The 26,893-nt window shown below is 36.1% G+C and overlaps 1 protein-coding gene across 1 annotated transcript in view; it reads right to left on the reverse strand.

Moving 5' to 3' along the window:
• The window catches only part of LOC150098599 (transmembrane and coiled-coil domains protein 2-like), a 168,563-nt gene that overhangs the window by 86,077 nt on the left and 55,593 nt on the right, over positions 1-26,893 (reverse strand). The window contains exon 4 of the mRNA XM_090405273.1: positions 16,808-17,018. Coding sequence (XP_090261399.1) covers positions 16,808-17,018 — 211 coding nt within the window. The remainder of the gene's footprint in view (positions 1-16,807; positions 17,019-26,893) is intronic.

Here is a 26,893-nt window from a genome sequence, read left to right on the forward strand (position 1 = left end):
ATTACTGGAGGGTTCGGACTAAAGAGGTTCGGATTAGCGAGATACCACTGTATACAATTTGTTGGAGGCAAAGCAAATACAGGATATATTCACATAACATCTGAAATAAGATATCCTCAACTGTATAAATATTAATTAGAAACCTTTATGCAGACATAAGTAAATGTCCCTTACACAGTATATATGCAAAATACTTGATTACGTTCATTACCACATGTTGCAGGCAATTATTTAAGAATGATGCTGGTCAGTAATCATCAATACTGTTGATCACAATAGGAAAAACAAAGAATATCTTTCAAAGTTTGATAAAGGGCTTACTGTGGGTGCCTGTCTGGCTGAAGTCACAGTTTTGAAAACAGCAGAGCTGACTGGTTTCTCCAAAGGAGAGATATCCTGGGTGTTCAAAATCTGTGAAAAATTAAGTTATGTCTAAGAGGCATAACTGTGGTCCTAAGAAAGTCTGTCAGGAATGATACCACCATCTGAGAAGACTTGTGTGGATAAGCCAAACTTCCAAAGCATTTAATGAAGGCTGTTCCTGACCCATATCTCACTGAACTATGAGTAGGGAATGGAAGAGGATTGGTATTGGCAGTTGCATGCCTATATGGAAACCACTGATTTCTGCAAAGTTTCTCTAATTCAGTGGTCAGTATGTGTATGTAAAGATTGATTACAACATATAGTCGTAATCAATCTTTACATACACGGTATTATGAAGGATGGAAATTGGTCAATTACAGAAGAGGGCATTGAAGTGACTCCACGTGAAATGAAATGAAAAAATTCAAAGATGCTAAATTGATCACCCACCTCCAGAACGGTAAGAAATAGACAATTAAGAGCAGAAAAGCTACATATTTTACATCCTGTGTGTAAGTTTCCTTGTCTTTGAAGTGATGGAAAGGAATGCTTCTGATGTCATTCATTCCCTATCCACTGCCATCCTTTTTCATTTGTGTGTAGTTGTGGCATTTCTTAATCACTTGTTCCAGAAACTTCTGTCTTGGTCTTCCATGCTGTCTCTTACTCATCACCTTGCCTTCAAAAATCATTTCCATAAAACTGCTGCTGTGTATCAGAAGATATCCTATCCATTCCCCCCCCCCTTCTATTTTCCATGTCCTAATGACCTATGTATTCGCTCTTATTCATAGGAGTACTTTCTCATTGGTCACTTTTTCTGTCCATTTAATTTTCAGTACTTGCCAATACCATAACTCAAATGTTTTAATTCTTCTAAAGTCTTGTTTTGACAAGTCCATGTTTTACAAGCGTAAGCAGCAATATTCCAAGCACATGCTTTATTAAATCTTTTTCGTAGTTCTGAATTTATGTTGGAGGAGAATAAATACCTCATCTCTGTACAATGTTGGATAAAGGGATGATTCATGTCCTAGGCAGAACAGTGCAAGATTTAATCACATTACTCAGAACAGAATGCAATTGAAAACTTATGAATTGTTTATTTCTGTAATTTTCATTTAATATTTTCAGACCAGGGCTGAATACAGGTAACTGAAACTGCGGAAAGCAAACTCGCAGATAAGGGAGACTACTGTATCTGATGAAAAATATCCACATGCCTACTCATTTAAACTTTAATATGAAAGGCATTAATATGGAGTTGGTCCACTCTTTGTTGCTATAATAGCCTTCAATTTACTGGGAAGGTTCTCCACTAAAATTTCATACATTGCTATGGTAATTTCCTTTCATTCATCCAGAAGAGCATTAGTGAGGTCGGTCACTGATGTTGGGTGATTCAGCTAAGCTTTCAATTGGTGTTCCAATTCATTGCACATGTGTTTGATGGGGGTTGAGATCAGGGCTATGTGCACGTCAGTCAATCTTTAACACCCATCTCATCAAACCATTGTTGAACAGACCTCACTTTGTGGAAGTGGACACTGTCCTGTTGATACAGAAAAGGTCCTTCACTGACCTGTTGTCATAAAGCTGAAAGCACAGAATTCTCTAGAAGGTCATTATAGTCCACAGCATTAAGATTGCCCATCACTGGAACTAGAGATCCAGCCAGAACCACAAAAAAACATCCTCAGACCATGATGCTGTCTCTATCAAACTTCACAGTTGGCACAACACATTCAGGCAGGTAGCATTTCTCTGGTATCCACCAAACCCAGACTCATCCACCTGACTGCCAAAAAGTGAAGCATGATTCATCACTCCAGAGAACATGTTAACATTTTCCAAAGTCTATGGCAATGAGCTTTACACCACTCTGATGCTTGGTGTTGCATTTGCTGATATTAGGCTTGGGTGCACTGCACATCCATGGAAACCCATGTTCTTCAGCTACTCATGACCAATTGTGTTGCTGGTATTGCTTGCAGAGGCATTTTGGGACTTGACAGTAAATGTTTTATCCAAGAACAGGTGATTTTTTTTTCATGCCATGCACTTAAGAACTCAGCATTCCTGCTCTGTGATTTTATGTGGCCTATCAGTTTGCAATTGTGCTCCTAAGTGTTTCCACTTCACAATAACATCACTTTACAGTTGATTGAGACAACTGCAACAGGGCAGAAATTTCCTGAACTCAGCTTTGCAAGTTGGCATTCTATTTTGAAAGGCAGCACTTCAAGTATGCCCCTTTTATTGTTAATGCTTGTCTGTGAAGATTGCAAGAACATGTGCTTCCTTCTATACTTGTATAAACTATAGTTGTTATGTACTTCACCATATCCACTAATATGATATTTTTGATCATTTAGTGTATATGTGCTATCATTAGTACTCAAGGTAACTTCAGCTAAGTCTGGCCACTGGGAAGAGCAATAGTAAATGAAGGTGATCCTGCAGGAAGACTTAAACAGACTAACAGTATGGCAAAGGTGAATTGCTGCCAGTTTAATGTGACCATTTCTGGAACCAGTCTGGTTATTTAATAGCTACACCTCGTATATATGACTAAAATAAAAGTGCTTAAATTAAACAGCAAATGTCACAGAGAGATCAAAATCAATTAGAATGCTATAGAAGAAGTTATGAATTTTACATACTTGGGAACAAATGTAGATACTGAAGGCAGAACTGAGGGATATAATGCAAAGACTGACAAAAGATAATACTGCTTTCAGAAAATTAAATAATATATGGAAATCTTCAAAATACTATAATAAAACCAAAATAAAGCTTCAATAGCAATATTAAAATATTTAAAATATTTTGGCCCCAACGTATAACAAATGATGTGTATAAGCTGACTGTGCAAAAAAGTATCACAGTTGAAATTTAAAAAAAAATGGAGAGAGAGAGAGATAGAAATGGATTGGATGCATACTGAGAATGGACAGCAGATAGATTCCTAAAATAATGAGAGGAAACACACGTATAAACCACAGTGAAAATTATTTAATTGTAAATATTTCATCCTAAGTATCTTAGGACATCATCAGTACAGTATTTAAACAAAAATTAGGAATAACATACAGTTAGGGCGCATGATTACAATAGAATCTCATGAAAACGTGCATAACGTGCTAAAGTAGTACAACAACAACAACGACAAATAAAAAAAAAAAAAACGTTAATTATTTAACACAGTTTTGTATGATAATTTCCCATACTTTAGGAATAGTAAGAATGTTGTTGCGGTTTAGGTTTGGTCTGTGTAGTAGGGCTTCAGAACTTTCTTTGTATAAACGTTCATGTTTAAATAAAGATCTATGTAAAAGTTTAGCCTTTTCCCAATGGATCCTATGGTTTGGATTTTCAATTCCGTGTTGAGAGAGGCCAGATTTCTGCGGTTTAAGAAGACGAATGTGGTCTTGATGTTCCGAGATGCGTTTCTGAACAGACCTACCTGTCTGTCCAAAGTAAGATAATTTGCATGAGCATGGAATCTCATAAACACCAGGTAACATCAAGGGTGAGAATTTGTCCTTAGGAGAAGGTAATAAGTTGTAAATTTGGTTGATAGGTTTGTAAGTAGTGGCAAAATTGTATTTCTTCATAATTTTAGAAAGACGTTCTGAGATGCCTTTAACGTAAGGTATGGGAATCCTATGCACTTCTTCCTGTCTGGTTTGATGTATGCAGAAGTGACTGATGATTTTTTGAGTTGTTTTGGGATTATATCCATTTAGGATGGCTTTATTTTTGATAACTTCTAATTCCTGGTTTAAAGATTCTTCGGAGGAGCAGAATTTGTGTGCTCTGGAAACTAGTGATTTAATAATGCCAGATTTCTGAGATGGATGATGAGCAGAAGAATTGTGAATGTAGCGACCTGAGAATGTAGGCTTACGAAAGACAGAAGTGGCGATGGAACCGTCTTCTTTTCTTTTGATGTGTAAATAAAAAAAAAAAAAAAAAAGGGTAGTCAATTTATCTAACCGTCAACTAACAAAAGATGAATTAAATGTTCTAGCAAGAGGCCATAAATTTGCGATTTCACCAAAGTGTTTCCCATATTTAGACTTTATACATAATATAGAAAGAATCATCAAGCATCTCTCCAGTATTGAAGCCAACAAACTTCGTTTCGAAGTAGCTAAAGTGATCTACAATGCCAAACCTTCAGAATTAAATATCCCACCGTCGGAATTGAAAGCTATCATTTCCTTAAAACGTAACAAAAATTTAATCATTACTAAAGCTGATAAAGGAAATACCACTGTGGTTCTTGATACCAATTCATATGACCGAAAAATTAATTTACTTCTTCGAGATCGTAATACTTACTCCAAATTGGATTTTGATCCTACGAATCGTCAACTCAGAAAATTAAATAAGCTACTTAATGAAACTTCCTCCTTAGATGAAGAAACAATCAAAAAACTTAAGACATACCATGCAAGACCTCCTAGAATTTATGGCTTACCTAAGCTACACAAAACTAATGTTCCACTTAGACCTGTCGTAGACTGTATCGGCTGTCCAACGTACAAGTTATCAAGATTCTTATCTAACCTTCTCCGCCCTCACATAGGCCACTCAGTCTCTTCAATCAAAAATTCTACCGAGTTTCACACAAAAATTAAAGACATTCAACTATCAAAAACGGACTTGTTAATCAGCTTCGACATTGTCTCCCTATTCACTAACATTCCCCATAAAGAAACAATAGAATTACTTACTCAAAAATTTCCGTCTGATATAGTTGAATTGTTCAAGTTTGTTATTGCATCAGGTTACTTCACCTGGAAAGGTCAAATTTACAAGCAAGAGGAAGGAACAGCAATGGGATCTCCTTTATCACCAAACCTAGCAAATTTGTTTCTAGAACACCTTGAGGAAAAAATATTCACTTTTGAACCCAAACCAAAAATTTGGCTAAGATATGTCGATGACGTATTTGCAGTATGGAATCATCTCGAACCTGAATTACAACTGTTTCTAGATAAAATTAACCTTCTTCATCATCGCATCAACTTTACTTTAGAAAAAGAATCTCCACAGGGTATCTCTTTTTTGGATTTACACATCAAAAGAAAAGAAGACGGTTCCATCGCCACTTCCGTCTTTCGCAAGCCTACATTCTCAGGTCGCTACATTCACAATTCTTCTGCTCATCATCCATCTCAGAAATCTGGCATTATTAAATCACTAGTTTCCAGAGCACACAAATTCTGCTCCTCCGAAGAATCTTTAAACCAGGAATTAGAAGTTATCAAAAATAAAGCCATCCTAAATGGATATAATCCCAAAACAACTCAAAAAATCATCAGTCACTTCTGCATACATCAAACCAGACAGGAAGAAGTGCATAGGATTCCCATACCTTACGTTAAAGGCATCTCAGAACGTCTTTCTAAAATTATGAAGAAATACAATTTTGCCACTACTTACAAACCTATCAACCAAATTTACAACTTATTACCTTCTCCTAAGGACAAATTCTCACCCTTGATGTTACCTGGTGTTTATGAGATTCCATGCTCATGCAAATTATCTTACTTTGGACAGACAGGTAGGTCTGTTCAGAAACGCATCTCGGAACATCAAGACCACATTCGTCTTCTTAAACTGCAGAAATCTGGCCTCTCTCAACACGGAATTGAAAATCCAAACCATAGGATCCATTGGGAAAAGGCTAAACTTTTACATAGATCTTTATTTAAACATGAACGTTTATACAAAGAAAGTTCTGAAGCCCTACTACACAGACCAAACCTAAACCGCAACGACGTTCTTACTATTCCTAAAGTATGGGAAATTATCATACAAAACTGTGTTAAATAATTAACGTTTTTTTTTTTTTTTTGTACTACTTTAGCATGTTATACATGTTTTCATGAGATTCTATTGTAATCATGAGCCCTAACTGTATGTTATTCCTAATTTTTGTTTAAATACTGTACTGATGATGTCCTAAGATACTTAGGAAGAAATATTTACAATTAAATAATTTTCATTGTGGTTTATACGTGTGTTTCCTCTCATTATGAACGCACCACAGGTTTCGTTATTTAAAAAAGATTCCAAAAATGGCTTTGACATGGAGCTCAGAAGGAAAACGGAAAAGCCTAAATTGATTTGGCAGAGAATGACAGAAAAGGAAAGAAGATTGGCTGGCTGGAAGAGCTAGAGAGAAGCCGAACTGGTGACTCAGGACAAGATGGAGACAGAGATAGAAATGGATTGGATGCATACTGAGAATGGACAGCAGAGAGATTCCTAAAGTGGCTTTGACATGGAGCTCAGAAGGAAAACGGAAAAGAGAGAAGGCCTAAATTGATTTGGCAGAGAATGACAGAAAAGGAAAGAAGATTGGCTGGCTGGAAGAGCTGGAGAGAAGCCAAACTGGTGACTCAGGACAGAGGTATCTGGAAGGATAAGATCTCGGCCATATGTGCCATGAGGCATGAAGAGGATAAGTAAGTATTAGCGACTCTCCGCTGCATATCTATTTTAGGTTACCATGTCACATTAATTGGTTTATTTATTTATTTAGCATATGGGGGAAATACAAGAAATTATTGAGCAAAACTATATACAGACTGACAGTTCAGTTAACCAGTCGATGGCACTGTCTGGAAGTAAATGCAAATTACTTAGGTTTCCAGGAAAGAAGTGTATGGGGCAGGCATCACACAAGCAAAAGGGTAACTGTGAAATTCCCCACAGATGTTTAATAAGTGGGCATAGTGGTCCAGTCCTGAATCTGTTTAGCTGACTCCATAGGTGTTGAGGTAGATTGAATCGAAGTAGAACTGAAGCATGACACCAAAGTAACAAGGGTTACTTTCATGGATTACAGTCCTGTTGCAGAAGTTTATTTTTAGTTTTCTATGAGCCTCATGGTTATTTAGGAAAGCAAAACATCAGTTTTGCTGGGATTAGGAAATAGTCCCCAGGTCCTTGTGGCAATCCATCCTGTAAGGTAAATGTTCTGCTGTTTTGTGAATTCAGGTGAATTTTTATTTTACTATTGGAGACCAGTTGGTCTAGTACTTTTGTTTTTTGGCAGTTGATTATTTTAGCTGGTTTATACAATAAACCTTTCTCCATACTGTGTAATAACCTGATGTTAGGTCTATGAAGGCAGTATCCACTTTTAAACCCTTTTGATATCCAGATTCTATATGGGTTCTTAGAGCTAGGACTCAGCAGCTCCTGCCAGGCTTAAATCCAGCCTGTTCACTGCTGAACAGGGTAAGATGGCTTCCATTTTTGGAGAAATTCTAGAGAGGATAATCCTCAAAAAGTTTGTAATGAGTGCGGAGTAATGCACACTGCAGGGTGGTAGTTATTAGGATCATCAGTTGACTTATTAGGTTTTGGCAGGGCAATTATCTTTGATTCATGTCAAAGTTTTGGGAACTGTTCATCATTTATTATTGAGGAGGAAATTAGACAGCCAGGATTTTGGTCTTGGGCCAAGGTGAGTAAGAAAGTCTGGAAGAATGCCATCAATGCCAGGAGCTTTACCTGTTTTAGTTAGTTTGAGTGCTGCATCAATTTCATCCATAGTTACTGGAATCTCATGAAACTTTTTTATAAAGACGATGGATCTTTCTGTTGGTGTCTGAGGGAATTTATGTTTAGCTTTTTATGCTAAGATTTCTGCAATACTGTTATGGTTTACTTTAACTTTAGTCCTGTTTAAAGTGATGGTGCCTCCCAGTTGACAGGGCAGTGACAAAGCCTTGCAACTTTATCTGGTACAGTTGAGGTTGTTCATTTCTTCATGCCAGCGAGCTTTTCTACCATCATCCAAGGACCTTAAGAGGACAGAAGCAGTATCTGGATGGTTCTGTTGTTCATACTTAGTTATTACTTCCTAGCCAACCCCTTGCTAGGAAGTAGCAAGTTCTGACTAATATCTCACCTTCAGGGTACAAATACCAACTATGGTAACCTGGACCCTACATGAAATAAGCAATTAAATGATTATATTGCAGTACAGCTGAGCATTCACTGAATATAAAATGATGCACGAGTATCTTAATCTGCTTATTGAGACATTATTCCATTAAGACAAAATCAGTGACAATCAACAAAACAGACAGTTGTAATGATCAGCATTTTCAAATACATGCAATAAGGTAAACATACAAGAAACTATGATATAAAACAGAATTGAGATGATGTGAATTTTACACATTATGCAGCACAAAATGCTGCTTGAATCTCATGAACCAACTGGAAGAAAGGTTGAATTCATAGTTGTAATCGGGCCCTGCTTTCTTCTTCAACATGTTGAAGAGACTTAGTGCCTTAGCGGTTATGGCCACAGTGCAGGTATGTGCTTTTGGTTCAGGTCCTCTGTACATGATGCAAGTAGCTTTTCCATATCACCGATAGGACCTTGTCGTTGCTTCGTCACTATTGTCAATTTAATGGAACAGATCCTTTCACAGCCTTTATGATTTTATCCTTATTTTTCAAAATGGTCATCACTGTAGAATGAGACCATTAGAAGTTATGTGCGATCACATTGATGGGCTTACCAGCTTCATGCTGCTTTATAACTGGTAACTTAGTTTCAAGATCAATTGCTCAGCTCTTTTTCTGTGATTCTTCACTAAGTTTTTGGTTGGACATGTAGGGGCCATTTTGTACAAAATATCGTGAAATATTTAACAATAAATACACAAATAACCTTATTTCTCAAACACAAAATCAACAGCAGAACTGTTGAAGATGTGCCAAATGCTGAGGGAGGTTGCTGCTGAATACGCTGTTGCCACTGCACATGATGCATTGTAAACCTTTTTACCTTACGCTCACTTGTGTCTTGTTCAAAAGTATAGTCGAAAATGTTATTTATTCCCTTATGGAATCATGGACGTATCTTCGAATGGATGTAAGTCGAGGGATGACTGTATTCAGTAACATCTGGCACATCTTCAACAGTTCTGCTGTTGATTTTGTGCTTAGCTACTATGCAAACTTAGCTTAGTTATTTAATGAAATTTACACTTTTTCACTATATCTATTGTTAATATATTTCCTATACTTGTAAATAAATTTCTGCTTAATAAACTGTGTGTTATATTCTCAATTTACTCTTTGTATTCCAAAAACATTCTTGTACTATGAAGTAAAAAAATAATCAATAAAGAATTTTTCAGTTTTCTCTTCAAAGCTTTCAATTTTTTTCTGTTAAAAAAGAATGAGCACAAGTACCTATTGTTTTACAAAAATGCACTGATCATATACAACAAATAAGAAGCAAAAAGACAGATATCTCTGTGTGAGAAATCAGCTAACTCACCTTTAAATGAAAAGTCCTTTTCATTCTCATTTTCTAATGGGAATCAGACTCCAATCTTCCAAATAATGGGCATCAGTATTGTTTTGTATGGGTGTTAATATCCTAATGGGAGTCAAGCTGTATTAGATCTAGTGCTGTATGGATCTACTTGCCAGCCAAAATTCAAACTATTTGTTTCTGCAAATGTTTGAACCATAACTTTTGCTCATTATATGGGTGATGCAAGTCTGCAAGATTTGCAAAAGTTGGTCGATTGGTAGAGCCTCTGCTACTAATGGCTCAGTTAAGTAAGTTTGAGCATGGTTAGTAGTTGGAAGGGAACCAACCATTCGATGCCGTTGGCACACTCTCCCTCGATGAGTCTTTGGACTCCCTGGAGGAGTCAAATAATAATAATAATAATAATTTATGGTGACCAGCAATGGAAGCCAGGATCAGTCCATGATCCATTATTATTCATTTTTTATATTAATGACATTGTGAAGAATTTATTATTACTATTATTATCCTAAGACTCCCATGGAGTCAAAGACTCATTTAGGAGGTCCCTTTGTCATATACACACACAGCTCATCATACCTTGCCTTAAACATATTCAAATTCTCTGCAGACTTTCAGGCAATGCATTCCAATCATTCACAAATCTCCATGCAAAAAACCTGCTTCTCATTCCGTTGCTCACTACCCTCCTTAAACAGCTTCTAGGAAACCTCTTTTTCTCCCTGATCTCCCACCATTTTATGAAAGAAGCTTTCAATGATAATCCTATAGCAACCCCTTATCAACTTGTATGTCTCTATCAAATCATCCCTCTTCCTCCTATCCACTAGACTCTGTAAATTACATCTTCTCAACCTTTCTTCATATGCAACATTCCAGAGATCAGAAACTACCTTAGTCAATTCTTCCATGGACCCCTTTCCTACATTTCTTTCATCCATTTGAAAACCAAGTGATCAAATCTGTGCACAGCAGTTCACATACGTAGCCTAATCAAAGCCTTATATGATAGCACCAAAATATCCTTACTTCTACAAGTCAGTGTCCTCTGCATCATTCCCAGAATTCATTGTGTTGTCCTCAGAATTTTGGCAATGTGTCCTCTAAATTTTAGATCCTTATCTATCATCACCCCAAGATCTCTTATTTCCTCAACCTCCAACAATATATCCCCAAAAAATGTAAATTCTACATCCCATCTTTATTTTCCAAATTTTGAAACTTTACATTTCGTAACATTGAACTGGCACCCCCACTTCCATGCCCATTCACTCAATCTATTCCGATCTTCTTGTAAGGCCACAACATCTGCTCGACTCCTCATAGTTCTTCCCAACTTTTGCATCATCTGCAAAGAACTGAATATCTTCTCCACTATCATTAACATACAGACTAAACAGCAATATTCCTAAAACAGACCCATGAGGCACACCACTAGTGTGGAATATTGCTTCCCCATACACAACTTGCTGATACCTATCAGACAGCCAATCCCCAATCCAATGCACTAGTCTAATATCCAACCCCATCTGCTCTACAAACTATCAACCATAAGTTGATAGTTTGACTATCAACTTATGGTTGATAGTCAAAAATTTACTTCAGCATAAATTTACTGAAGATCACTAAAACGTGACATTTCTTCAGTAAATTTATGCTGTCCATCAAAGATAATACACTGTTGTCAATTCAATTCTGGATCCTGGTTCTCGTCAGCCTATTCAACACTTTAACCACAACAACTAACATACAAGGCCTATAATTTGATGTTTGAGATCTGTCACCTCCCTTATGAAGTTTCACAATCTTGCCTTCCTCGACTCCTTTGGAACTTGACTCAATGTAAGACTGGGGATATATTGTTGGAGGTTGAGGAAATAAGAGATCTTGGGGTGATGATAGATAAGGATCTAAAATTTAGAGGACACATTGCCAAAATTCTGAGAACAACACAATGAATTCTGGGAATGATGCAGAGGACACTGACTTGTAGAAGTAAGGATATTTTGGTGCTATCGTATAAGGCTTTGATTAGGCTACGTATGTGAACTGCTGTGCACAGATTTGATCACTTGGTTTTCAAATGGATGAAAGAAATGTAGGAAAGGGTCCATGGAAGAACTGACTAAGGTAGTTTCTGATCTCTGGAATGTTGCATATGAAGAAAGGTTGAGAAGATGTAATTTACAGAGTCTAGTGGATAGGAGGAAGAGGGATGATTTGATAGAGACATACAAGTTGATAAGGGGTTGCTATAAGACTCATATTAAACAAATATGTCAAGATATCAACTTTCTGGCACATTCTTTCAAAATACATGGTGATATATCATCAAGCCCTGCATCCTTATTAACATCAAGTTTGTTCAATTCCATATATACCTTGTGCTCACTTACAGTTAGTCTCTCCTCCTCATCATCATCATTCACTGCTCTCAAACTCTCTACGATGTCACATTCACAAGAATGAAAGCCTGCTCATTAAATATCTCAACTATATCCTCTGTAGCAATTGTCAATGTCATTCCCCATAATCTTGTTTTTTTGCTGGCTACATTATCAAAAGAACTCCCTAGGATTTTTCTTTTGGCTTCATTAGCTAACTGCCACTCATACTGCACTTTTTCTACCCTTACCAAACAAGTCACCATCCTTGCCTGTTCTTTGTAATCCTCATGGAATTGATTATTACCACTCATGTTGCCTCCATGATGTCTTTTTCCTCTGTACTGCAAGCTTGATCTCTTCATTCATCCATTTCACACCTACCTTATTTAATTTTCTGACCCTTGGAATACATTTAGATATTGCTTCTACTAGACAGTTCTTGAACATCACCCAAGCAGCACTGATCTCCTTTCCACCCAACTCCTCAATCCAAGCTATTTCCCGAGCTTCTCACAATCATCAGCCTTGTAGTTCCACATATACCCTTTCCTCACAGAAGTCCTCAAACTACTGGCAACCACCCAGATAATCACTTCATAGTCACTCACTAAGTGGAGGGTGATTTGACACAATTTATAATAACATCCTCTGATGATTGATCATCCTGGATGATCAAATCTAGGACTCTCACTCAAATCCTTGTGTGCCTTACATACTGTCTGAGGTAGTTTTCCCTCAAAAACTCATTTTTTTTACTTCCAGTTGCTATCTCATCATCCTAATCTATGTTGCCATAATTAAAATCACCTATAATGATCATCCCTTTCTTATTTGATTATACATCTCACAGTCACTACCATCCACATTACCAGGTCTATAGCAACATCCGACTAAGTATTTCATTCTATTTACTTCTATCTCTCACCATACTGCCTCAAAACCTCTGCCACTATTTCCCTCTTGCATCTCTACCTTGTATGGACATAACTCTTTTTCTATCATCAATAGAACTCCTCCCTTTTTACCCTTTCTATCTTCAAGAAATACATCATACTCTTCCATCTCTATTCCTGTTAGAATGCACCTCATCTAACCATGTTTCACTTATTCCAACAATTTTTGGATGGACAAATTCAATCAATGCAACCATTTAATCTCCTTTCTTTCTGATATTTCTAGCATTCATATACAAACATAACAGCTCATTCTTGGATCTATAACAAGTTTCACTGATGCCACTTATTAGATGTGACTTCTCCATACCTTCCTCAAGCCATTTCTTTTTTTCCTTACCTGTCCCAGAACCTTCTTCAAATCCAATTGTTTCCCATATATCCCAAGTCATTCCCCTCCCCTTTTTTTTTTGTGTACACTAGGGGTGGGGAACCCCTCACCCGCAGGCAAAATTTCGCCCGTTCAATTCGCCCCTTTGCTGATGTACTCGTATGTACATGTAAATAAAATTTTATAATTTAAATTTATTATAATTAAATTTATTTAATTATAATAAATTTTTAAATAAAATAAATATAGCCTTTGCTTGATTGTTATAATTATATGTCTACACAATTGTAATTAAAAGATACCATATCAGGTGAGAATGTTGCACATTTACTTATTGAGATATATATTGCACACTACACACACACTATATATGAGTTAAAATTTGCCAGTCGCCCGTGGAAGTTTTTAAATTAGCAATTTTCACCCTTGGTACTAAAAAGGTTCCCCCACCCCTGGTGTGCACACACATTGACATCCTCTTGAAGAATCAATCTTTCTCATGCTGTGTTCCCCTCTCCACACTGAGTAACCCCATTTCTCTGTTTGTTTTGCACACTTGTTCTCTCATTCTCTACACTCACACTAGCCACTTCATTCATCAGCACCACTTAAATCTCTCCTTCCTTACTCTCCTGCTCTTTCATACATTGCTTTTTACTTGCCCAGATTTATTCTCTGCACTCAATGTAGAAGATCCATTATTCACATAATACCTCTCCTTAAACTCACTCACTGATGAAGCACTCACAACCACATCTAGCAAACCATTCCATCCATTCACCACCCTCCAAGCAAAAAGTTTATCCTAACACACATGCTAACCACACTCTTACACAATTTCCATGGGTGACCCTAGTTCTTTCCCTTCCTGGCATGTACTGAAAAAAAGTCTTCAGCATCAATCCTATAAAACTCCCTCGATGAGTTCCTGTCTCCCTAGAGCTCTCTTGTAGTAACAATAATAATAATATGTATCAAATAATAACATATACTATGTAGCAAAATCTCAATAAGACGCTTCAGAGATTATAAGTTCTGACGAAAGATGGATGCTAATGCTCAATTTTATAACATCCTAAATGAGCAACAAAAAAGTTGTATTCTAATGGTTCCATGACCCCATTCTCAAGAGGAAACTAATAACTATGCTTTAATGTTGATAACAATGTTAAAACAAAACATCTATATTCTTCAGTATCTTTGGAGGTGATATTTTAACAGGTAATTGTTAAAAATTAAGAAAAAAATGAAACAGATCTAAGGCAATAATGATCTAGAAGTGCAGTGCATGAGAGCTGTTCCCATACTGTGTATATTATATCAACTGTTGAGGTCTTGTATTGCCTACAAGTAACTGTTGGAATAATTGAGGTATTCCATGATATTGCAAGATGTAATTACCAATTTCCACACATTGTAGAAACGATAAAATTTACCACTGAATTAGAAGCCACAATAAACTGCTGTTTCTTGATGTTTTAACACACACACACAAACAAAAAATGGTATATTTCTCAAAGTATGTAGGAACCTACTCATACTGAGAACTAACTTCATGGCTAAATCACTAGTCTAGCCAAACAATTTTAATATCAATACTGAAGAAGAGAGCTTTATGCATTTTGAGAGGCTACAATGACAATGATAAAAAAATAAAATAAAATAAAATAAAATAATAATAATAATAATAAACTTGACTTCTTATATCATAAATTTATCCATGGATGCTTATAAATTGGTTCAAAAATTACTAAGTCTTTTGAAATCTCCTAAAACATACAAGTGTTTGCAAAATCTTTCATCATTAGCTATTCTGGCTACAATATCTGTGAATTAAATTTCATAGTAATGTGGTTCATAAAAGACAAGAAAAATGGTTTAGCCATGTATTACATCTGTTATGGATAGCCTAGTCCTTTCCTCCACATAATATTATTATGTGGAGGAATCGTTATAAAGAGTTATAAAAACTAAATGCATGGGGTACAGGTTGGATAATAAGTGCTGTCCTAGAGTCCAAAACGAAAATTTTCAACATTTCGATCCTCCAGTTAGCAAGGTGGTGATCTTGCACTTGGTGATGAAAATCAACTACAGCAGAGAGACATTTTTAGATAAATATGCCTACAAGCATACCTTATATATATTTATATATATGTGACAGGAATTTTCTTATGACACCATTTTAAATAATCTGTTGAAGTTACTCACTTATGTGGATTGCCTAACAGGAATCAAAGCCTAATTTTACATGATGTATGGAAATCAGTAATTAGATCCTGCAATATCTCACACTTCAACTATTCCAAAAATCACTATCTGGCAATGTAAGACAGCAAACCTCTGATATAGAAGCTAAATGAGAAATCAATCTGGATTACATTAATAATGATTCACATACTACATTTCTGTGTCAATTTTCCTCACATTTGTTTTAATTTTCCTTATCTAGTTATCTATTAAAATATTATTAATCCTGAAGGTGCCATAGACAAACATGTAGGTATGTTGCTTTTAAAATATTAATAACAATAAATCCCAGTTATTATTCTATGGAACAAGTTATGTTATCAAAGACTTCACTCAGAAAAGAAAAGAAACATTTAAAAAAAAAAAAATAGGAATTATAAATAACACTTAAATATTAATTTTTTAAAGTTAGTTTATAGGATGATTTGAATTCAAAATCATCTGATATTTTCAAAGGAGATATCAGTTGAAAAAAATAAAATAGCAATGACAAGTAGGTTATTCTAAATTTAGTTTAATCCTTTATCCAAGTGTGAGCAAACAAAGTTTGCGCCTGAAAGTATCTTCAGGACTGGGTTAAGGTGGTACTACACCAGGGCAACTCGTTGCAAAGGTGGAGCAAGCTACCAACACTCCTATCCTAGTATCTCCCATAATGCAAAACACATCTCCTTGCGGATATGTCTAATGTTATGCATTAAGGGAAGGGCCACTACCCAGACCGGTTTCGACCTTTATTGAGGTCTCTTCAGTGGGAGCCAGGCCCAAGTCAAGATATCAGGACTTGGGCCTGGCTCCCACTGAAGAGACCTCAATAAAGGTCGAAACCGGTCTGGGTAGTGGCCCTTCCCTTAATGCATAACATTAGACATATCCGCAAGGAGATGTGTTTTGCATTATGGGAGATACTAGGATAGGAGTGTTGGTATCTTGCTCCACCTTTGCAACGAGTTGCCCTGGTGTAGTACCACCTTAACCCAGTCCTGAAGATACTTTCAGGCGCAAACTTTGTTTGCTCACACTTGGATAAAGGATTAAACTAAATTTATTATACTCTAACCAAGTGGAAAATAAACTTTCAAGTAGGTTATTCTGTTCTTTCAATGAATTTCTGCTTATATAACAGTTAACACTTTAAATTACAACTTTCAAACACAAAAGAACAATCCGCACACACAAAGAGAGAGAGACTAACTTCAGTCCTTGGCCAACATCCCTTAACATTCCACGTGGTAAGCCATGTAGTTCAAGATCCCGGATTCTCTTTTGATAATTTTCCAATTTCTTTTGTAACTGAGCAATTGTCTGTGCTGATTTCTGATTTTTTTTCTCAAAAACATTTTTAATCCTCTGTAACTGCTGCCTATCAGCATTTGTAGCCAATTTAAGATATTCATTAACATTTTCTGAAAGACACAAAAGCAGAAAAGTAAATTAGGCATGAACTTAATTATTAATGAGCATCTAGAGTGACATCTCATAACCTAAGAAGATAGAAGATTCTTCTATCTTCTAATTATCCATCAGACTAATTTTTTTCAAGTACACCCTCTGTCCCAAAAGAAACTGAACTTTTAATAGAAAATAAAACACAGGCCAATTATAATTATTCAAATCATTTATTTCAATCAATATACTCACCCTCAGCTTCGATAGAACGTTTGGCACGGTCAATTAATTTGTTAAATGAGTTTTTTATATCGGTTTTTGGGATACTGTTGAGGGTCGTCGTTACTGCCGCTTCAATATTTTCAATGGTGTCGTATCACTTTCCTTTCATCGGCAAATGAAGTCGGAGGACGAGAAAGAAATCACAGTGTGCTAAATGGTGAATAAGGTGAGTGATTCAACACGTAAACTTGGTTTTTGCTCAAAAACTGTCTCACAATGTTCGAACGATGAGATGGTGCATTATCATGCAAAAGTGACCCGCTGCCTGCATCATGATATTCATGCCGTATGCAACGAATACTCACTATCAATCACTTCAAAACTTCGAGATAAAACTCACCGTTGACCATTTGGCCAAGCGGAATGAATTCTTTGTGGATAATGCCCTTGGAATCGTAGAAACAAATCAGCATTGTCTTTACTTTTGACTTCTCCAAGCGACTTTTTTTCGGATGCCACTCTTCTGTGGTCTCCACTCAGCACTATGGTGCTTGGTTTCGGGCTCATACTCAAAACACCACTTTTGGTCACTAGTAACGATCGTTTCAAGGAAGTTTGAGTCATGAGCAGTTTTAATGAGCTCCCTACAAGTAATTCAATTCGATATATTTTTTGGTCGTCTGTCAACTTGTGGGGAACAAATTGCAAATTCAATTTACGAAGGCCTAAACTCTCGGTCAAAATGTTGTGCACAGTTGATTTGAAATCCCCAATTCATCTTCGATCAATCTCAGGGACGATTTTGGGTTTTCTTTCATGAAATCATGCACTTTTTGGATGTTACTATTAAATTATTTGAGGAATTTACAATGTATACTGGAATATTAATTAAAAGAAACGTTAATAAATACTTCCTATATTTCGGCAACGCCACATTGCCATCTTCATGGGAACATACAACTGACACGTGCACGCAGGCACTATAAAAGCAAACAAAGCAGAAGAGCGAAAACTATTGTTGTTCCTAGGGTCCTAAAGGTGCCCCCTAGCGGGCTATATTGGATTGTCTTGGCTGTTGGGCTTCAGTTCTTGAGATGCAAGCTTCCCAAATTTGGGGCAGTCTCATGCACCCAAATTTGTTGAGGTTTAAAAAGTTTTTTAGAATTGAGGCTGATTCCATGAATAATCTTTCATATTTAAATTTGTTGCAGTGTATTAACGTGGCTTTCTTCCAATGTATTCTGTGGCAGGTATCCAGAGCATGGTCTGCAAGCCCAGAGTGGCTGTACTGGTGAAACTGGATGTAGTCTTTGTGTTCTGAAATCCTGACATTTGCTGTCCTGCCTGATGCATCATATTTTTCATGTCAAATTTTTGGGGAAAAAAAATTCTTCACAGTATAAGACGCACAAATTATGCATAACATTTTTCATGTACGAGGGTGGTCTGAAAAGTTCTCAGTCTTGACCATAGATGGCAATCGGCACGATTTTTTTTCTTCTTTCTAAGTTTGTACATCTGTCACAAGCATCCATGTGAAATTGTAAGTCATTCTATCAAGTAATTTGTTTTATACAGTTGTCTGTATCCCTTGAAATGGATAAAATTGAGTATAGTGTGGTTATAAAATTCTTTGTAAAAGAAGGTTTAACGGCAATAGAAATTCATTCGAAGTTCATAACACCATTACACACCAGAATCCAAACAGCAGTCAAAACAGTGGATAGATGCCAGTTGTTCAGCGCCAAAGAAGACAAAGTCAGTTCCATCAGCAGGAAAGGTCATGGCATCGGTGTTTTTGGATTTAGCTAAAGGCATTTTGTTTATTAATTATCTATTAATTAAAAGAAAAAAATCATCTTTCATCAGGACAATGCACCTACAAAGGTGTTATGGCAATAGGAAAATAAGGGATCAGCACTATGAATTGTTGGAGCATCCACCCTATTCCCCAGATTTGGCTCCCTCTGACTTCTATCTCTTCCCAAAACTAAAACTCTTGGTCAGCGTTTTTCTTCGAATCAAGAGGTGATTGCAGCTGTACAGGAGTATTTTGCAGATCTTTTCTGAGGACCACTACAGGGATGAGATAATGGCACTGGAGTATCGCTGGAATAAATGTATTAGTCTTAAGGGAGATTATGTTGAAAATTAAAATAACTTTTGAAATTATAAATTCGTTTTTTCATTGTTAGGCCAAGAACTTTTCAGACCACCCTCGTAAATATATATATATATATATATATATATATATAAAATAAGTTTAATGACTATTACCGAGAGAAAAGATGGCAAGATATATTTAACAAGATACTACTAGTTTCGTTACAAGAACATCATCAGGTATCATACTCAAAGAAATATATAAAAAATTACAGAGACTTAAAATTTTATTAACAGAACAAGTGAAAAACAGTAGCATGTTTGAAAAAATGCAAGTATGAGTTCCATACAAACGAATACTATGCGCTGTCGCGAGTGCGCCAGTACTGAACAGAAGCAACGTGTGCGTCCGAGAGATTGTAACTCAGGCTGTTGTTGATATGAGAGGAATCTAGAGAAATTTCTCTTGATTCAACAATCTTTCTTTCGAGTTCATCGTAGCACACATGGATATTAGTAGTTTGAGTCCAGTTTACAATGTGCTGGCGGCCTTCGTCTGAGTTAACAGAAAAAAGAACGTGGCTAGAGAGAGCGCTAGCTCTAGTCCTGTTATAGGAGATATCTCTACGGTGTTCATCCAAACGTAGAAGGATGGATTTGGCAGTCTGTCCATAATAAGGCTTTCCGCAATCACACAAAATCTTGTAGACTCCTGGAAACTGAGTAGGAAGATGTTTCTGTTTATGTTAGCAAAGTAATGAACGAAGTTTTGGAAGTGTAGTGTAGCACGTTTTGAAGTTAAATTTCTTGAGAATCTTTGCCAGTTTTGGTGAAAGAGAGCTGATGTAAGGCAAGGAGATGAAGGCTCTTGGGGGAGGGGGATCTTCAGCAGTAGTAGAGTGCCTGGGGGAAAGAAATTTGTCAATCTTCTTTGGAGAGAAGCAATTGTTAATAAACGTTTTTTTAAGAAAACTGAGTTCATTTATAATTTCTGTTTCTTCGGTAAGTAATGATTTGGATCGGTGGGCTAAAGTGGAAATAATACCACATTTTTGTGGAGGATAATGATGGGAGGAAGCATGAAGGTATCTGTAGACTTTCTAAAAATTTCTAAAACCCAGTTCGAGGGTGAAAGAAATTTTTTCGTGGCACTTGTTTAGGTGGTCTAAAAATAAATAGAGGTTATTGACGCCGTCTTCCCAGATGAGGAAAATATCATCAATATATCGGTACCAGACTTTTGGTTTAAAGTGAAAGGAGTTAATAGCTTTTCCTTCAAATTCGTTGAGAAATATATCCGCAAGAATCGGAGAGAGTGGGCTGCCCATAGCCAGACCTGCGTTTTGTAAGTAGATCTTGTTATCATATTTGAAGTATCCTGACTTTATGCAACGGGAGAGAAGAGCAAAGAGTTTTGAGATGTGCTGAGAATATTAAAATCTCAATTTTTAGAAAGCCTACACATACTGACAGATACCTTCATGCTTCCTCCCATCATTATCCTCCACAAAAATGTGGTATTATTTCCACTTTAGCCTACCGAGCCAAATCATTACTTACCGAAGAAACAGAAATTATAAATGAACTCAGTTTTCTTAAAAAAACGTTTATTAACAATGGCTTCTCTCCAAAGAAGATTGACAAATTTCTTTCCCCCAGGCACTCAACTACTGCTGAAGATCCCCCTCCCCAAAGAGCCTTCATCTCCTTGCCTTACATCAGCTCTCTTTCACCAAAACTGGCAAAGATTCTCAAGAAATTTAACTTCAAAACGTGCTACACTACGCTTCCAAAACTTCGTTCATTACTTTGCAAACATAAACAGAAACATCTTCTTACTCAGTTTCCAGGAGTCTACAAGATTTTGTGTGATTGCGGAAAGCCTTATTATGGACAGACTGCCAAATCCATCCTTCTACGTTTGGATGAACACCGTAGAGATATCTCCTATAACAGGACTAGAGCTAGCGCTCTCTCTAGCCACGTTCTTTTTTCTGCTAACTCAGACGAAGGCCGCCAGCACATTGTAAACTGGACTCAAACTACTAATATCCATGTGTGCTATGATGAACTCGAAAGAAAGATTGTTGAATCAAGAGAAATTTCTCTCGATTCCTCTCATATCAACAACAGCCTGAGTTACAATCTCTCGGACGCACACGTTGCTTCTGTTCAGTACTGGCGCACTCGCGACAGCGCGTAGTATTCGTTTGTATGGAACTCATACTTGCATTTTTTCAAACATGCTACTGTTTTTCACTTGTTCTGTTAATACAATTTTAAGTCTCTGTAATTTTTTATATATTTCTTTGAGTATGATACCTGATGATGTTCTTGTAACGAAACTAGTAAACTAGTAGTATCTTGTTAAATATATCTTGCCATCTTTTCTCTCGGTAATAGTCATTAAACTTATTTTATAATATTCCTACCAAGTAAAAATGAATTCTCCTAATATATATATATATATTAATTTTAATAGATGTATTATCCACCAGGATCTCCCAACCGCACCTTTTTTATCCATGATTTCATCCATTTCTCATCCATCCATCCTTTTGGATGAATATGAATGTAAATATCATTGATAAGTTTTTCTTTGGGCATTGTTTTTCTTTTAAAAATTAAAAACGATGGCAATTTTGTTCATCTGCACAGTAAAACAAAACAACAGTATAATGGATTTTTTCGTGACCAGAAGTTATAACAATAATATTTTTTTTTTATCTTTGCAGGCAATAGACTTGTTCGAGGGCACATCAAAAGTCAGAGGCACTTCATACATATTAGCTATTTGTGAAAGTTCAAAATTGTCTTATTTTCTAGCATTTATAATGAATATGCAAAACTCAATAATTTTATTTTAGAATTCGTCGGGTATTTTTTGTGATATTTTCATTTATGGACACATGCATAAATCATTTCTCTTCATAAATCTAAAGCACCATGATGGCGACCCTCTAAAATCGATGATATTTCTTTCTGTTGACAATAATTTTGCTCGTTGAATAATCATTTTTGTAGATATGCAGCACCGATTCTTCTTTGATCCATTATCCTAGTTTTTAATTCATTTTCGGGCCATTTTGCTGGTTTTCTGTGGGGATTGTGTTTTTTAGAATTTACTTCTATTAACTGCTGCTTTTGTTTCCTCCAAGTTTGTATACCTTTTGTTCTGTAGGTAGAGGCCCAAAATGCCACTCTGCTGCCCTATTTCCATTCTTTTTTTTTTGTGTGTGTACTGAATCATACTATGTTTAAACGCAATTGTATAGGTATGTCTGTGCTTCGTAGAATCAATCCATGGGGTATAAGAAAAATTTAAATATAATTTCTGTCTATCACTGATTTATTGGTTTGCTCTGCAGTCCATGGTATTCTTAGTAAGCATCTCCAAACCCATAATTCAAATGCATCTATCTTCCTCCTTTCAATCTTTCTCAGGGTCTAACTTTCATATCCATCCAGTACCATAGGGAATACCATTGCTTTCATGATCCTGATTTTTTTGCAAGCTAATATCTTTAAAGATCTTGCTTAAATCTGTCATTGCTTTCCTATTGAGTAATAATCTTCTTCTAACTTCTTCAGTATAACACCTATCTTTATCGATTCAGGATCCTAGGAGCACAAAATTGTTAACTACTTCCATTTTCTCCCCATCTACTTCAAAATCATTAAGTTTACATGTTGCCATAACTTTTGTCTTTTCGAGGTTAAGTTTAAGGCCATATTTAACACTTTCTTCTTTAACTTTCTTAATAAGTTCCCCCATTCTTTGCATACTGCTAGCAAGGTGGTATCATCTGCATACCTCAAATTATTAATATTTCTTCCACCAATTTTAATTCCAACTGAAAACTCCTCCAGCTCTGCCATTCTTAAAATATATTTGCTGTACAAGTTAAACAGGTATGGAGATAAAATGCATCCTAGTCATACCCATTTATCTATTGTGAAATACTCAGTTTCTCCAAAAATTTTTGGATAGCTTCTTGTTCATGATAAAGATTCCTCAGAAGGATAATGAAATGCTCTGGTACTCCCATTGTTCTTAACACATTCCACAGTTTCACATGATCTACAGAGTTAAAAGCTTGACTTGATTATAGTATGTTACTATAGTCAAGGAAACAAAGAAAGACATTCTTTTGATATTCCTGTGCTCTTTCTCTGATCTGATCTGTTGTTTCTCTGCCTTTTCGAAATCCTGCCTGTTCATCTGGCATTTCTCTCTTCATGAATGGTTCCAGTCTTTTCTGAATGGTCTTAAGTAAGACTTTACTTGCATGAGAAACAGTTCTGTAATTTTTGCACTCTCTTGCATTGCCTTTCCCTAGGCCATGTAGTTGTGATCCAAATTTGTTCACATAAAGCTGTTAAAATTTTAACTGCCTCTTCTGTCAGGGCTTTGAGCAGCTCAATAGGTATTCCATCCCCTCCTGGTGCTTTCTTAATGGATAGCTGTTGCAGTGCCCACTTCACTCTCCAGTGGTACTGGCTCCTGTGTATAATCCTCTTTAAATTTTTTAGTAATTTTAGAGTCCTTTCTGTAAAGGGCTTCTGTAAGATATCCTTTATAATTATTTTTCAATATTGTTACCTTAGTGCTGATCTTCCCTGTCAGTTCCTGTTGATCCCTTGATTCCCTGATCTTTTTGAGGGAGATCCCTTGTTTCTCCTTTCTTGTTTTGGTCTTCTATTTGTTGGCATTCCTGGTAAAAGTAGTTTTCCTTTCTCTTCTGGCTTATTGTTGAAACTCTGAATTCAAATGCAGTACTTCCTGCAAATTTCCTGTGGCCCTCATTTTCCTCCTTTCTTGAGCACTCAAGAAATAGTATCTTCTGACAGCCATTTAAACTTCTTCTTCTTCCAAACTGTTGGAATATTCTTCTTTGCTTCTATTTTAATTACATCTTTAATCTCTTCCCATAGTTCATCTGGTTCTCTTTCAAACAAATTGAGCATGGTGAATCCGTTCTGTATATTAATATTGCATTCGGCCAGCATGTTTCCAAGATCATATCTGATTGACATTTGTGTTATTTTCAATTTCCGTAATTTCACATATATCGTAGCTACTAACAATTCATGGTCTGTTCCACAGTCTGCACCTGGAAAAGTCTTGACAGACTGAATTGTACTTCTCCATCTTCTTTGTCCAAGTATATAGTTAATTTGATTTCTGTATTGTCCATCAGGGTCCATGCCCAGGTTAGCCTAGTGACTGTGTGCTTCACAATCATATGCCTGGGGAAGGAGTGTCCTAGGTTCGATTCCTGTTGGTGACATGAGGAGCTGAAGGATCCTCCTTAGCCATAGCCAAGGTTAGCCAGTCTTGGGCATGGACAGTATGGTTTTTTCCCCCAGTTTATCCTGGGTTTTTTTATCCCACAAAGCAGGCAAACCAGCCTTGAGAACTCAACACCACAGACATAGGATACACTGGGGCGTAGGGCTGACCACCTTATCCTGTGAATGGTTTGAGTCTGATGATTAATAAACCCTCAACACAGCAAGGTAAAAGAGGGAAAAGGAAGATGAGAGAGAGATTGTCCATCAGGTGATATCCATGTGTACAATCTCTGTCTGTGTTGTTTAAAGCAGGTGTTAGCAACAAGCAAAGAATTCTCTGCACAAAACTCAACTAGTCTCTTCCTTGCAGTGTTACAAATACCTAAACCAAAATGACTGTTATTCCTTGTTCCTCGGTTTCTCCCACTTTTGCATTCCAATTTCTGATAAGTAGCCACCATAAATCTCACTTTGGTGTTGCATCTATCCCCTCTTGTATTGAAATTCTTTTCACATTGGACTGTAGTTTGGTAGAAAAATAATAATAATAATCAATAATTTTTTGAATGGTAGTATTGTTGTATCCATTACATATCAGACTGCATTTAATTATATTCAGTTCATCTAACAAAAAGGGAATCAGAAGAGCAGCTGTGACTGAGACACAAACTAATATATGCATGATTTATGACTGATTATTGTGATTCATGTTTGGAATGCAGTTAAGGGTCTGTCTCCTCCCTGACGATGTCCACGTAACATTGGGTGAAATGTATTGGAGCTTTTGAATAAAACTTTACATAATTTTTGTTAGATGTGTAAGCCATAAAAGTTATTTCTAAAAATATCTTGTTAAGGAGGTTTAAGAAATCCTCTGAAATAATACAACCACATGGCAACTTAACTAGGGCAATATACTATATGGCACATAGAAGTCTCTTACACAACTTTGTAATTTATCAGATCTCTATTTTATCAGTAACCATCTAACCTTCATAGCATTCCTTTTGAAGACCACCTGTATGGATATGTTGATAAATATATTTCAAATGAAAAATTAATGATATTCACCAAGAAAAAGTTTGTTACTGAAAAAGAAACTAATACTGTAAATTATTATACTCATAAATCACCTTCGATTGCCATTATCAAGATTCTAACTCAAAGAGTGAACACTATTTGCTCTAAAAATAACCTCTTGTCAGAAGAATAACTATGCTATATTAGACAAATTTCAATGCCCAGTGAAAGGGCATTGAAATTTGAAACTACCATCTTGCTTATTGGAGATACTAACAGTATTTTAAAAAACAACAGATGTTGGAAGCTTTTTTTTTTACTGAATAAGGTTATAAGAGCATGGTTCATGATAAATACTTGACAACAAAATGATAAGCTTGCTTTTAAGAGAAGCCAATGGCTGGTGGATTTTGTTGATGGGTTTGAAGGTAGCAATGAGCGAAACTCCACACAACCTTTTTATCACATTTAGTGGCACTTCTTATACTTGGAACAGGAATCCTGTGGGTTTCAAGGTGAAAACCACAGGATTCCTACATTGTGAAATTGTTTTGATAAAGATTTGGTAATGTTGTGGTTTGGAGATTGTTCAATTAACTGAAAACACTTTCTTCAGCCACTATGTGCACATAGCGTCCAAAGAAAACGAGTTTGCAGATAACTAATGGAGAAAAAGAACTGTCAGTTTCTCACTGGTGAGGAACATCCAGAAAAAGACAATACTTCTTGAGATACATTTTCAAGAGTAAATTTAATCATGGGATGAAGAAGATTTATTATTTGAGAAAATACTTTTGAAAGCTTAATCTGTATTCTTTCCAAACTGCAAAGCTGTTACTAGATATAAACAGCTGGTACTAGATACAGCTGCATGAAACAAATGAGAAGAATGATTATAGAAATAGGAACAACTGAGTCTTGTTACTCCATGGAGGTTAAGAAAATAATAATAAAACTTGCTAATAAGAATTTGGTATTGTTCTAACTGTGTAATTAACTGATTTGGATCAACATATGTGATAATGCAAGGTAGTGATTTCTATGAAAAGAAAAATGTAATTTTCAGGGGTAGGAGAACTTACTATTTTATTTATTTCTTTTAGTGCACTCATTAAAGGAATAGGAAAGACTAGTTGATGGCAGTAGCATTGCGATTTTTGTGTTTTGCTCTTTTTTTAATCACCAGTATTGGTTTTCTTTACTTTTGAACAACATAAAGAGAATGATGTCACTTTTGATTTTAAAGAATATG

The sequence above is a fragment of the Typopeltis vanoorti genome, chromosome 15, assembly GCF_054136105.1.
Source record: "Typopeltis vanoorti isolate ZY-2024b chromosome 15, IOZ_Tvanoo_1.0, whole genome shotgun sequence".
In the NCBI taxonomy this organism is placed as follows: domain Eukaryota; kingdom Metazoa; phylum Arthropoda; class Arachnida; order Uropygi; family Thelyphonidae; genus Typopeltis; species Typopeltis vanoorti.